General features: G+C 37.4%; 1 protein-coding gene across 5 annotated transcripts in view; it reads right to left on the minus strand.

Annotated features, from left to right (window-relative positions):
* Window positions 1-13,863, minus strand: part of LOC18442081 (pachytene checkpoint-like protein) — a 47,684-nt gene that overhangs the window by 21,440 nt on the left and 12,381 nt on the right. For 3 of the 5 annotated variants that reach the window (XM_006852304.3, XM_088868667.1, XM_088868668.1), the window contains 2 exons: window positions 3,118-3,188; window positions 2,888-2,978 (listed from right to left, as the gene is read on the minus strand). The exons of 1 other annotated variant lie outside the window; for it this stretch is intronic. In XM_006852304.3, coding sequence (XP_006852366.1) covers window positions 2,888-2,978; window positions 3,118-3,188 — 162 coding nt within the window. Of the gene's footprint in view, window positions 1-2,887; window positions 2,979-3,117; window positions 3,189-10,268; window positions 10,780-10,874; window positions 10,994-13,863 lie in introns of those variants that run through there. One more of the 5 variants, XM_088868669.1, reaches the window with a different exon arrangement.

Below are 13,863 nucleotides of genomic sequence, written 5' to 3' on the forward strand. Positions count from 1 at the left end.
GTCTTTCCAAACAGTCCAGTATTGAAGGGAGTTATCTCTTCTACACATGTACATGTCACACATCCTTATCCAAAAGGGTCGCTTCCCAAACGACTATCAAATGTACATGTGATGTAATAGTAATGATGAGGATTTAAGCCCTTGTCCACTCAGGCCATCCATCACACACAGCAAATCTATGGCCGACTATCCTAAGCATATTTCCAACCTCATCAAGGGATAACCCCACATCAAAACCCCTTATCGGTTGTCTTCACACAATGCCCAAGCGTACGGGTTTTTAAACATTACATTGAGCCAAAGCCAATCAAAGCTCAGGTCTGTCTTGGCATCAAAAATACCTCAATCCAAAAGTGGACCACACTGCTACTGGAGCCAATATATCACAATATAAATTCAGTATATGCTTTTATAAGGCCTTACAATGGCCACATAACCCCAACAAATTCCACCACAAAGATCTTGGACACCTATTAATTTCACCCCTTCTCTTCCGTACCTTTATGCAGATATCCATAACTACAAGCCTATGTTGGGCAGTCAAACTCTATTTTTCTATAACCTTACAGTCATTACATGATGGTTAATCTAACTTCTTAACTAGAAGAAGTCTATATGCCATTTATGTAACCCAGTTTTACAGATTATTAAAAGATCATTTTGCTTTTTAAAGTGTTTGCTCTTGCTAGGCCATAGGAAAATCTAGAATAGCCTCACCCATCTCATATCCCCTATACCCCTTCATATCCTCTATTATCCTTCCCTATATGTCTATTTATGTCCCCCCTAAAAAGGTCCTTTCTCCATGTAATATGTCTTAGACTAGTCCATCCATGTCCTCCAAAAAATCTCTCTTAATTCTATCCTCTTGTCCTGGTTGTGGAATATAAGCACTAACAAAGTTCAAAATGTGGATTCAAGCGCCTAGGAATTTTCGGTGCCTGGCCGCCTAGACGCCCGTCCAGAGACAAGGTGCCCTCACCAAAATTGAACCCCCTCCCCCGCCCCAAACAAAAAAAACTGGGGAATTCTTAGCTCATGGTTTTAAGTCTTTGGGAGTTTTTAGGGCGATTTTAGAGCCCCAAACTCCTTGTAAAATAGACGAAAATGTAATAGTATAATCACATAACAGATTTACAGACACAAGTCTCAAAGAGATTGTAACTTGTAAGACATTAAAATGCTTGCAATCCCAAATATTATTGGAAAATAGAAGTCTAGACTAGAGACAATACACAAAATCAACAAGGCAAAATTAAAAAACAAATACATCAAATCATCAACCAAACATTTAAATATATCGTAAAAGAAAAAACAAATGATTCACAACGTAATATGTTGTAGCAAAATAAGATCAAAACCCTCTTTCAAATATGATAATATTTTAAAATATTAAAATCAAATCGATGTCAGTGCAAACTTCGTCTAATGGGTCGCCAAAAGTCCTCAAATCAAATACTAGAAGCTCTAAATCCACCCACGAACTATTGCCTTTGTTTTGGGAAGAAATCGCAAAATCAAAACTTTATTGATCTTTCGATAAAATAATAAAAGAGTAGTTTTTTGGGGAGTTTTTCTCACCCTAAAAGCCACAGTTTTTGTTTTGGGGGTTTAGAATACCCCCCAAAACCCTTTTCCCCCCTTTTTGGGGGCAAAATGACATTTTTTTTACCCTCATCTACTGCTTTTCTCACCTTTCTGCAAACTGTCACTTGGCGGTGCCTAGCTAGGCACCCAAACTGTAGTGCCTAGACGGCACCTTGCCCGCCTAGGCGGGTCTCAGAGACAGGTCGCATAATTCCACCACCCAAACAGCGCCTAGACATTTTTTGAAATTTTTCGTTTAGGCGGTTGGGAGGCGGAATTTTTGAAAAATGAGCACTAATTATGTTAATTACCTCTTCCCCTAATAAAGTTTAATTAGTAGGAGCCTATCACCTACTCTCTTGAAATTAACTACTTTATCTTTTAAATCTTTGTCTACTATTATGCCTATGTCATTTCTATTATTATCCTTTCTTGTATACCAAAGTTTATACCCTTCTATTTCCTTAGTTTTTTCTCCTTTTCACTTAGTTTCTTGCAGACCAGCTATGTTAACTCTCAGTCGTCCCATTATATCCACTAACTCCATGCTCCTACCTGTAAGTGTTCCTACATTCCATATAGCTAAGTGAATTTTATCTCTTAAACTAGCTTATTTAACTACGCTCGTCTAGAATGTCGCAGGAACCCTTGCTTACTTTTCACCACAATCGGGTGCTGCAACGCGTCGCTTTTGGGGAACATCCTTGCTAATCCTCGTTTATTTCTCATTTTATCGGGTTCTGGAACAGCTTGTCGGCTATGGAGCCCTATCATAAGTAGATATCATAGACTCAGGATTCATGAAAAAGTTTTGGTAAAGTTTTACATTAGCTGCCTACCTAAGGTCCTCACCCATCTTAGAACAAAATAATTTCGATGGCAATTCTTTAGGAAATCCCGATCTTGAATGGGTGGAAGGAATTCTCCAATTCAATCAGGGGAGATAATGGTTATTTATACATATTTGAATGAAGCAAGAATTGATCAACATGGACCTCTCTCATTATCAACGGATATGTCATATGTGTTTGCATGGGCAAGAAGAGTAAATCTATGCCCGTCGAAACGCAATACTATCTTCGACAAAATCCTTGAGTGAAGAACCAATCTATAAATGACTTGAGTTCATACTTCGAGAGAATAATATTGCCTTAACTGACCATATTGCCGCACATTTATATGCATGCAATTATGCTGCAATTAAACACGAGATTATTAATTGAATGAGCGAAGGCATCCAAACAATGATATACAAACAACATGATCTGCAAGGCGTTACTCTTTGGACGCAGTTTCATACCAATTGCAGCTGTTATATTTGATGTAGTCAGGATAATCACATTAGGCCAGGATTTCAGCCTGTCAAGTTGAGTGAGCAAGGCATTTACAACCTGGAAAATTTAAAATGAATGAGTATAACTAAGTATTATCATTATTTACAAATATATCCCCTAAATGTTTAATCGAGTGCTTAATGCCAGTTGAAGAGAAACTTTGACATCAGGATTGTTGCCAAAAGAGAAAATATACTCGAATTGAGTCAGATGGCTCCGAACCAGACAACGCTGCCTTTCTTGCAGCAGCAAGACTCTCCACCTCATCTGTGAGAAACTCAATCATGCAGAAAGAAGCAATCAGTTGTCCAACTATGGTAGTTCAGTTCATCTAGAAAATTACACTCAAGAATAAAAAATAATGAACAGGACATGTAGAACTGTGCAGGACAGCATAAGAGGGTCATGCCAAAAAAAACCAATGTTATTAGAACAGAACAAGCCATCGGATCAGTGCCTCCAATGGTTCGGTTAAACCAGACAGTCCATCAGTCAGACTGGTCAAATTATAAAATAAAAATAAAAATTTCAGAAAATTAAGAACTATTTCTTTGTGATATTCAGTAAGATTTCTATATGATTACTCTCCCCATACTCTAAAACTAAATTTCTTGAAAATATATTCCAAAAGTGGGTTATTTTTTTCATTACTTGAATTTGATTGCTGGCATCCTAAAGCCCTCAACTAAAATTGGGTGACTTCCTTCAATACTTGAATGTTGTGCACTATTTAGGTTTGGATGGTGCTTTATTGAGTAGGTGATATCACGAGGTCTGGGACAATGTCTTATTCTAGTTCAAGTAGGTCAGTTGATCTAAGTTAGAAATATGGATCATGTCCTAAGAAACCTAATGATAAGAATAGGTTAGCCTCTATTTTTTGTACAAAGGATATGATGCCGGCATAAATAGACTAAAAAAACATTTGGCCAGCATTGAAGGGGATGTAGCTCTATGCACTAATTGCCACATGATATTAGGAAAGAGATGCTAGACCATTTGCAAGGGGTTCAAAAGTAGAAAGAAGAGAACAAAAAATACAATGACATTATGAGGAGTGTGGCTATACATGGAGTACGAGAAAAGTACGAGAAGAGAAAGATGTATATGCCGAGGAAGGGGCTCTATTAAGCAGGGCCTTTGGGCAAAAGAGGCCTCGAGCAAGAGGACTTATAGATTCTTGCAGTCCCCCACCTAATCGTGAGGGCAGATCAATATAAAGGGACACTTTAAGAAAGAAGACAAGGATAAAGTATCTCTTTTTGAGTAAGTTGGTTCCATCAAGCAGACACTCCACTCAATGATGCCAACTAAAAGAGCTTCTAAGCTAGCTTGGAAGCAGTGGGGCAATCAGGGTTAGGGTATAGTGCCCCTATCAAGGAGTCATTGCAAATAAAGGAGGTGGAGCTCACAAATAACTTTTTGAAGACTCACAAGGGTGCATGGTGATGTATAGGGTCATCAGGATGACGGATTCACAGACCGATAAGACAAATGGAAGTACTATGAACTTGATGATAAATTGTTGTCCATTGGGACATGATTTTGAGATTCATTGATGCGTCTGATAAGATTCATGATCCACAGTAGTGGATCGGTGTATAGCAAAGGAGAGGGACCAACACATGATCCAAGTAGCCACTGACATGACTGCAGCCACATTTTGATATATTGATGGCGAAGAGGCCACGCATTTTTTGGCCACCTTGTGTGGCACATTGTATAGACTTCATGCTTGAGGCATTAGCAAGATGAAGGTGCTGGAAATGGCATTGAAGAAAGCAAAGACTATCAAAATCCATATATATACAGCCACATTACGTAAGTTCAAATCAAAACTTATATTTTTCATCGTGAATTTCTGATTTGAATATTTAGTAAAGTTCAAAGTTTTGACTTAAGTCAAGTTAACTCTTGGTTTCTAAGTTACCAAAGTTCTTAGTTTTAATTTTACTAACTAAAGCTACTAAATTTTAACTTGAGTCAGGTTAAAACTTACTAGAGTTCTAAATGCCTATGTAACTAGGCCTCCAAAGTCCAAAAATACTCATGTTACTTTGTTGTATAGATATTATTCACCTTGTCATGGCGAATATGAGAAAATTTGCATATGAGAGGGAATTCGTGAGGCCTAGGTGCCTAGATTTGCGACCGCGCATTTGTTTCTATAATCTGTAGTAGCGCTAACAAGACAAGCTCAGGGCCATGTATGTATATGAAGAATGGACCTAACGCTGATGGTCCAAGCGAGCCCAAGGGAAAGTGGTGGTTAAGTCATTTCTGGAATGAGGTTTTCTATGCCCTATGTGCTTTTGACCCATTATTGAAATAGTGACAGGGAACCAACAAAGGATTACATATGTAGGGCAATGGTCAATGGAGGTCGCCAAGGATGAAATAAAGAAGAATTTTAGCAATAATAACAATAAATATAGTCCTTTTTATGAAAATTACAGAAGAGAACAAGAACTCACAACTAGAGAAAATTCCACACCTACTAGGGTATTATCTCAAACGTGCATATGTCCATACTGATCATAGGATACATGCTAAGAGTCAATTCATGGATGCAATTAACATCTGCAACATGAAACTGAACCCTAATCTTGATGTCCAAACCAAGTGCCAATGGGTCTGATAAGTATAAATTTCAATCAGGTAACTTGGTACAGATTTGACAATAAGACAGATGACTAAGATCTATCAGAGTAAGTTCAAAACTTCTTTGTTTTGGATTTGTGATTCGAGTACTTAGTTCTAGCGTCAATGATTCTATCTACTACCTGGACTGTCAAATATAACTGTGCACTCCATTTATTTTTATTTAATAGAGCTTCATGGTGGGCAAATCATGGGGGAAGCGCCCATCACGTGCAGTATATGGCTATTCAAATTACAAGTTTGACTCGCAGCTCAATTGGTTGTGACTGCAACAACTTTAGCACTTTCGAGATGGTATGTTTTTAACCTACGCATTGTCCATCTATGCTAGGTTCCCAGACTTCTACTACCCCTAACTTGTGATAATACATTATCTCACAGGTACATACAACAAAGAGAAATAGGCTCAAACAAAAGAGAATGGACAACCTTGCTTTTATTTAGAATAATCAAAAACAAAAAGAGCGCTTCGAAGGGAAAATCATCCCTGTTATTATAAAAAATGTTGATGATAGCAGCAGTGATTGGTCAATTCTGGAGGCAAAGAAGTATTCCCCTGAGTGGAATTGACCTCGAGCCAAGTTCATGAGATTTCTAGTACCCCACTCAGCCCTATACGGACCACAAGATCTCAATCTTGGAGAAAGAGGTTGAGGAGAGTGAGTGGGGAGGACAACTCTTAGGATGCCGGCTTGGCATCATGCATCAAATTCAGATGCAGCCGCTAGTGGAGATGGAGATGCTGTGGGAACATTGATCAAATTCAAATACTAAATTGTGTTCATGAGATTTGTTGGAAAGTTTTGAGTTTTGTTGGCTAGCCTTTTGAGTTTTGACTTTTGTCAGAAGTGAATTGTTGAGCTGTGATTTTGTTTGCGAGTGATGTACATTGTTGAATATGATCCTATCGTACCTGGGCATGTCATGACATGTGGTTTATGTGAACATTCATTGACTAACACAATTTTCTACAAATTTTAGGAAAGTTTCAAACTTATAAAGTTTTAGCATTCAATTTCAAGTTTCAAATTCATTAATATGAGTTTAAATGAGTTTCAACTTTTGTGAGATGTGAATTGTTGAGCTGTGATTTTGTTTGCGAGTCATGTACAATGTTGACTATGATCCTATCGCACCTTGGCATGTAATGACATGTGGTTTAAGTGAATATTCATTTTTTACAAATTTTATGCAAGTTCCAAACTTATAAACTTTTAGCATTCAATTTTGAGTTTCAAATTCATTAATATGAGTTTAAAATAGTTCAATTGTATAACACAGTACATACAAAAGCCCCTTGAAGTAGCTTTTTTATACTTATAATTGTTTTATAGTTCAATTGGGGAGATTTTGTCAACCTACCTAAACATCAAAAAACACCCAAGACAGTACAAAGCTAATGCCCCACTATTTGGGCCAGCTAGGTTTCGAGGCTGCCAAGTCCGCATTATTCATGTATGTTTTGAGTATGAACAACCTCTTTTTTTCCCTCATGGGTATAATCCCTCGAATCAACCATGATAAACCTCCTGGCCCCTGATTTTCATATATTATCTGTCCTATGTAATTTTTTCCTTTGGTGTAATGTGTAATGTTAATGGATATCATGTGAAAAGGACAAAATCCCTCGTGGGTAAGCAAGGCATAAGACCTCATTGTGAAGGATGAGGTTATCATTGTGAGGTTTGATCGGTATTTGGGGAACTGATGAGGCTCATAGGACAGTACGAGTGTGTGAATTGACGCCTTGATGCTCACCATGTGAGGGTTGGTAACAATTATTAGAATGCAATGAAGGGCGATTCTGTAGTTTGTGTGTATTTTAAGTGGTTTATATATTGTAACATCTTTTGTTGTGATGTATAAGGGATATCGATACGTACTCAAGATATGACCTTATTTATAATATAATATAAGAATTACGGCACTGCACTAGTGTGTGTTGTCATGGGAGAATAGTGCATACCTTTTTTCTCTTCTTCTCTATGTTTTTCATGGTATCAAAGAGAGGTTTGAATATGCTCTCAATGTGGTCAACTTTAATCAAGGTAACTCATATATTCTTCTTCTTAATGATTCATTATCTCTATCTTCAAAGCCCTAGTCTTTCCTTATTCATCTTTACCGTCTTTCATCATCCTTGTCCTCCTTTCCTAAACCCTAATCTTTCTCTCATATTTCGTCCATTTTGGGGGCACCTACTGTACACACTATTGTTCTTTCTATGGGTTGTGCTATTGTTCACGCTATTTATTCATTCTATTATTCATGCTATTTTTCTTTCAAAGCCCAATAAATCAACAACAAAACTCTTGATTCTCTCTTTATCCAATATAAAACCCTAGACCTCATCTGAAATCAACAATACTGCTCATCACAATCTATTTCTCTCTCTTTAAAAAATAGAGAAAATCCTAACTATTGTTCTCCTTCTTGGTTCACGAAACCTAGCCCAAACCCCTAATTGTTTTTCTCTCTCATGCTCATCAAAACTTAATTGCTAGTTGTGTTCCCTTATTTCATCTTCCTTGAAATCTTTTGCTCTATTGCCTTTTCTTATTCTGCTAACAATGGCCTTATCATTTTCTTTTACGTCTATTAGTCTTCCTAATTCTCAATACATACTTCTTAAACACAATTCCTCAATTTATTTTAGTTGGAAAGGTTTAGCTCTAACTTTTATAAGAGGCCAATGGTAATTGGCGCACATTGATGGATTCATCAAAGTCTCCAATTCATTTTCTTACAAAAGAAGCGATTAGTGAAGATGGAAAAATTAAGAAAGTTGCTCAATCCAACCCTGTGTGAGACGATTGGGTATTTAAGGACTAGAACCTCATTAGTTGGATTTGTTCCACTCTTTCAAAGGAACTCATTCCTCAAGTAGTCAATTTACCAATTGTCGCAGCATTCTGGGAGCCCTTCATGAGATATTTTTCCATTAAGCAAAAGCCCTAATTATGCAACTTTGAAATGAGCTTCATTCTCTTAAAACATATAACATCTCAGCATTAGTTCTATACCAAAATAAAATCCCTATGTGAACAGCTTGCTATGGTGCAAGATCCCCTAAGTGAAAGGGAAGAGAGTCCATTCTATTTCGAGAGGTTTAGGGGATGAGTATAAAGAGTTTCTTTCATATGTGATGATGAAGACCCCATTTCCCTCATTACATGAATTGCAGCCATTATTGTTGCAACATGAAACATTATTCAACCTTAAACCCTCATTGGAAAAATCATCAGCTGAAGATTGTCATCATGTTTTATTGTCAAAAAGTAATTCAACTGTACATATAGGCTGGAATTCAAATCGTGGTGGAAGAGGTAGAGGATGTAGACATGGTCTAATTCAATCAATTAGATTCCAATGGTTCTGTTATATTGGCTGATGGCTCTTTGTCTAGTTTGTCTGGGAAAGGCATTGTTTGTCCTACTCATTCATTTTCATTGTCATATGTTCTCTATATTCCAAAGTTTCCATTTAGTTTGTTGTCAGTCAGTAAATTAACCAAATATCTTTAGCGCTCAATGACTTTCTATCCTTCACATTGTGTTTTTCAAGATCTAAAGACGAAGTAGATGATCGGTGGTAGTCATGAGTCTGGAGAACTCTACTATCATGATCATAGTCTTGTTGGTGCTGCTCTTCATTCTCGTGTTTCTCCCCTTCAATGGCATTGCTGGCTTGGTCATCCATCTATAAATAACCTGAAGTTATTAGTTCCTTCATTAGAGTATTTGTCAACCCTAGAATGTGAGGCTTGTAAGTTAAGCAAGCATCATAGGATTTCCTTCCACCCAATAGTCAATAAACGAATGTACGTTCCTTTTGCAATCGTTCATTCAAATATTTGGGGCCTCTTAAGTTCAAAGTCTATTTGATTACAAATATTTTTTAATCCTTGGGGATGATTTCTCTCGGATAACATGGATATATTTAATGAAAGAGAGGTCTGAGGCATTGTCCATTTTTCAAGTGTTTTATAAAGAAATTCATTCTCAGTTTAGAAAGGATGTTTGTATTTTGCGATCAGATAATGCTAGAAAATATTTATCTCAAGATTTTTAGAAATAATCAACCACACATGATATTTTGCATCAATCATCGTGTGCACACACACCTCCACAAAATGGGTTAACAGAGAGGAAAATTCATGATATAATAGAAGTAAACTCAAGCTTTGCTGTAAAATATGCATGTGCCAAAAATGTACTGGGGAGATTCTATATTGGCTGCTTGTTATTTGATAAATTGCATGCCTTCCTCTATTTTTAAGGGAAAATCACCACACTCTTTACTCTTTCCTAATAGACCTTTGTTTACAATTCCTCATTTAATTTTTCGGTGTATGAGTTTTGTTCATGTTATATGCCATGGTACTGAAAAATAAGTTCATCCATTTGTTAAGTGCAATGTTTCAAAAAGCGTTAGGCGGTTCCTAAGCGGATTGGGGGGTCCAGGACGCCTAACGCCTAGGCGGGCGCCCAGAACCTGGGTGGCCAAGTTGAATCCAAATAAGGATTCTGCAGTTATTTGAGTATCAGACTATCAGTTATATTCAAATTATACTACATATTAGAATTTAGCGCACAACCATAATCCATTAGACGATTCATACTCCATAATCCATATCCAATTAAAGCTTAAAATATTCCAACCAACCAAATTATAAAACTATGAAAGTAATACTTGAAAACTCAAAAGAATCTTCAATAGTTCCAATGTTCAATACACAACACTTCAATCAAAGTTCAAACTTCAAAGTAACAAAGTTTAATAATTATTCAATAATCAACATTCATTCATCATCAGAAAATCTTGGGTCAGCTACATTGGCATCATATTCATCAGAGTCGTCACCCTCCTCGACATATTGCGACTCGTCTTCCTCCGTCTCTTGTGAATTTGCCTCCTCTTCCTCCACCCTTGATCTCTGTGCAGAAGCTCTAGTAGCCCTAGAAGGGTCAGCTAATGTCCCTAAAGCATCCACGACCATGTCCCATGTCAATCCTTCATGCCCCTCGACCTCATCATCATCAACTAACCACTCCATAGCATTGTCCATATTTTTTTATATGATGGGGTCTCTATTATCTCTCTTAGCAAATATATCCTTCAAGAATCGATTGTACTCGACATAGACAAGGTCATTGAGCTTCTTTGATTCAAACATGTTCTTTTTCTTTGTATGAACCTAACAAAATCAAATGAAAGTGAACTAATTAAAATCTAAAATCTATGGTTCATGTATTATCTATAAAATTATACATATTACCCTTACGGCCTTACCCCTTCAAAAATACTCCAATTGCGCTCTCAACCGGATGAAGACGTGGTTAGGTTTAAAATCCGAATGGCCAACTTTTGTAAATTTGAACAACTACGCCCATGTTGGCTCCACCAATGGGCTGCAAAGAAATAAAAAACAATCATAAATAAATAATAGAAATACTTGATTACTTGAACAATTGAACTTGATGAAGATGAACTTAAGAATATTATTAATATAATAATATTCAATATCTAGATTAATTTTGGTCATTTGCCTCATCGCCATTGGACTCCCAAAAGACTTTAATGTGAACTTGTAATTTATCAGCTCATCAACGCATATAATATCCTACATATCAGGATCAGGGACTAGCACCTCTATACACTCATTAAATTTGTTCATAATTGTGTCATTTGCTTATATATCCTTGTCAATATAAAAAAAAACGGGGTTCAAGTAATAACCAGCTGCATGCAATGGGCGATGTAGCTGGTAGTGGATTTCTTCATCATTGAAATTTTGGGCTATCTCTCTTTTGCATTTCTCCATAGCATCATATATGTAGCCCATAGAAGACTTGTCACTATCAACCATGTGAAGGACTTTGATAAGAGGAAAAATACCTTAAGAGCATCCTTCACCCCTCCCCAAAAAGCCTTAGAAAGTATAATATCTCTCACCTTCTTCCCAACCTAAGCCTTAGACTACTTGCATGCTCTCAACTCATCCGAAGTAAACATTTGCCTCAACTGCAATCTCCTCGAATGTATGTTATCTAGGCATAAGTACCAAGTCGCCAATCGCGTGACCCCAGGCCTCAGAATCTCTTTCTTCTTTGTAAAGGTACGTATCATGCTAAGGGTGATATGGTGGCTATAAATGAAATTTGTAACATACTTGGTCTTCTTCACTGCACCTGATATTTCGGTTAAACCGCCAAGAACCTCCAGCATAAGGTCTATACAATGTGCTGCACATGGTGTCCAAAAGATTCTAGGATAAGCTATGCGCAACAAATTAGATGCAGCAACATTAGAAGCAGCATTGTCTGTGACAACCTGTACAACAAAATGCTCCCCAACCTCCTGAATTCCTTTCTCTATCACTTGAAATATGTAATGGCCATCATGGATATGATCAGAGGCATCAATAGACCTCAAAAAAATGGTCCCTACTGGACAATTCACAAGCAAATTCATTTGACTTCTTCTCTTCCTATCACTCCAAGCATCAGCCATTGGAGAAACCCCATACTAAGCCCATGCATCTTCTTAAGTTCTACAGCTTCCTTTGTAGCACTCAATGCCTTTTTTAAAAAAGGCTCTGAAAGCTCATATGGGATTGGCTGTTTCATCCCAGGGCCAAATTGGCCAATTGCCTCTACTGCAGCATAAAAGGTGCTCAAGCAAGGGGTATTGAAAGGAATGCTCGCCTCATAAAACCATGTAGCCAAATACTATGCAGCTCGATCTCTCTCTTCCTTCTTGAATCTATTTTCAATGGTGGTTTGCTTTTTTGTTTCTCTCCTGCAATCTCAGGGTCAGGCCTAGGTAAGAAACTATTCATAGGGCCTCTAACCCAACGCTTCTTACTCCCAGAACCAGAACCAGAAGCAATTACAACTCCCTTCCCCTTTCCCCTAATAATGGATTGCTCAACCTCTTGACATCCCTCCCAAATCCTTTCCTCGTCACTCTCATCATCATCAAAATTGACTCGAACACCAGACCTAATCTCTGCTATAAAGACAAATCTCTCATCTTTTTTCATTTTTACCAAGTTCAAAAATTCTTTAACAGCATCAGGAGTCTTTTTACATGGGGCAACATCCCCCCTGATACCGGCAAAATGTTTCTTGAACCGGTTTATGCCCCCTTTTGTATCATTTTCACAAAACTTGCATCTTATGCAATTTCTATCATTAAGATCTGAGTTATAGCTATATTTTCAACTGGGATCACCACTCCTATTAGATCTCGAAAAAGACATCTCAAAAATAATGCAAATTACTAAAGTAATAAAAAAAATCACTTATTATGAGTTTGATTGCTCAATCTTCAAACTTCCCCCTCATAGATGTTAAATGTTTCTAAGTACTCAAAATCTTCTAAAACACCCCCTAATAACTTTGTAAAACACCAAAAAGTAAATATAATACCATTGGGTGATGTTTTGATCAATTTTGGTTAACTTTGAGTAACTCTTCAATCTTAAAAAATTCACCAAAATCTAGTTTTTTGGTGGTTTTCTCTCTCTAAAGTTGGCTCAAACAAGGTTTAGGTTTCAAATGAACCTAAAAGCCTAATTTTTGGGCCTTAAAAACAAAACAAAGAATGATGTAAAATGCCCTCACTATTTTTTTTTTCCGCCCCTGGGAGACCGCCCAAGGATTGACCTCTCAAATTGGCCGCCTAAGCCTAGGCGATGGTCCCAGGCCGTTCGAACTGCCTAGGTGGGTCGCCTAAGTGCTGAGCAGTCCGCTTTTTGAATCACTGCCTATGCCTAGCTTTGAAAAAAATCTGTCGAGTTAGGTACGACCTAGAGCCTTAGTAAATATATCAGCCAATTGATCCTTCGACTTCAAATATGTAGTTTTTATTTGCTTACTTATCACTTTCTCCCGAATAAAATCGCAACTAACTTCGATATGTTTTGTTCTCTCATGAAAGACTTGGTTGCTAGCAATATGTATGGCATGATTGTCGCAGAACATCTTCCTCAGCTCAGTAATCAACTATCCTATTTCCTTCATCAAGGGTTTCAATCACATTAGCTCACATGTAGTGTGAGCCATTGCTCAATACTCAGCTTCCGCACTAGACCCTGTTACCACACTTTGTTTCTTGCTTTTCTAGGTCACCAAATTTCCTCCAACAAAGGTATAATAGTTTGTAGTAGATCGTTTGTTTGATTAAGATCCTGTCCAATCAACATCTGAATAGTTGTTATTACTTAAATGGCCATTCTTCCTGTAGATGAGTCCTTGACTTGGAGCCCCCTTCAAAT

This window comes from Amborella trichopoda, chromosome 6 (genome assembly GCF_054954075.1).
Source record: "Amborella trichopoda isolate Santa Cruz 75 chromosome 6, AtrichopodaSantaCruz75HAP2 v2.0, whole genome shotgun sequence".
In the NCBI taxonomy this organism is placed as follows: domain Eukaryota; kingdom Viridiplantae; phylum Streptophyta; class Magnoliopsida; order Amborellales; family Amborellaceae; genus Amborella; species Amborella trichopoda.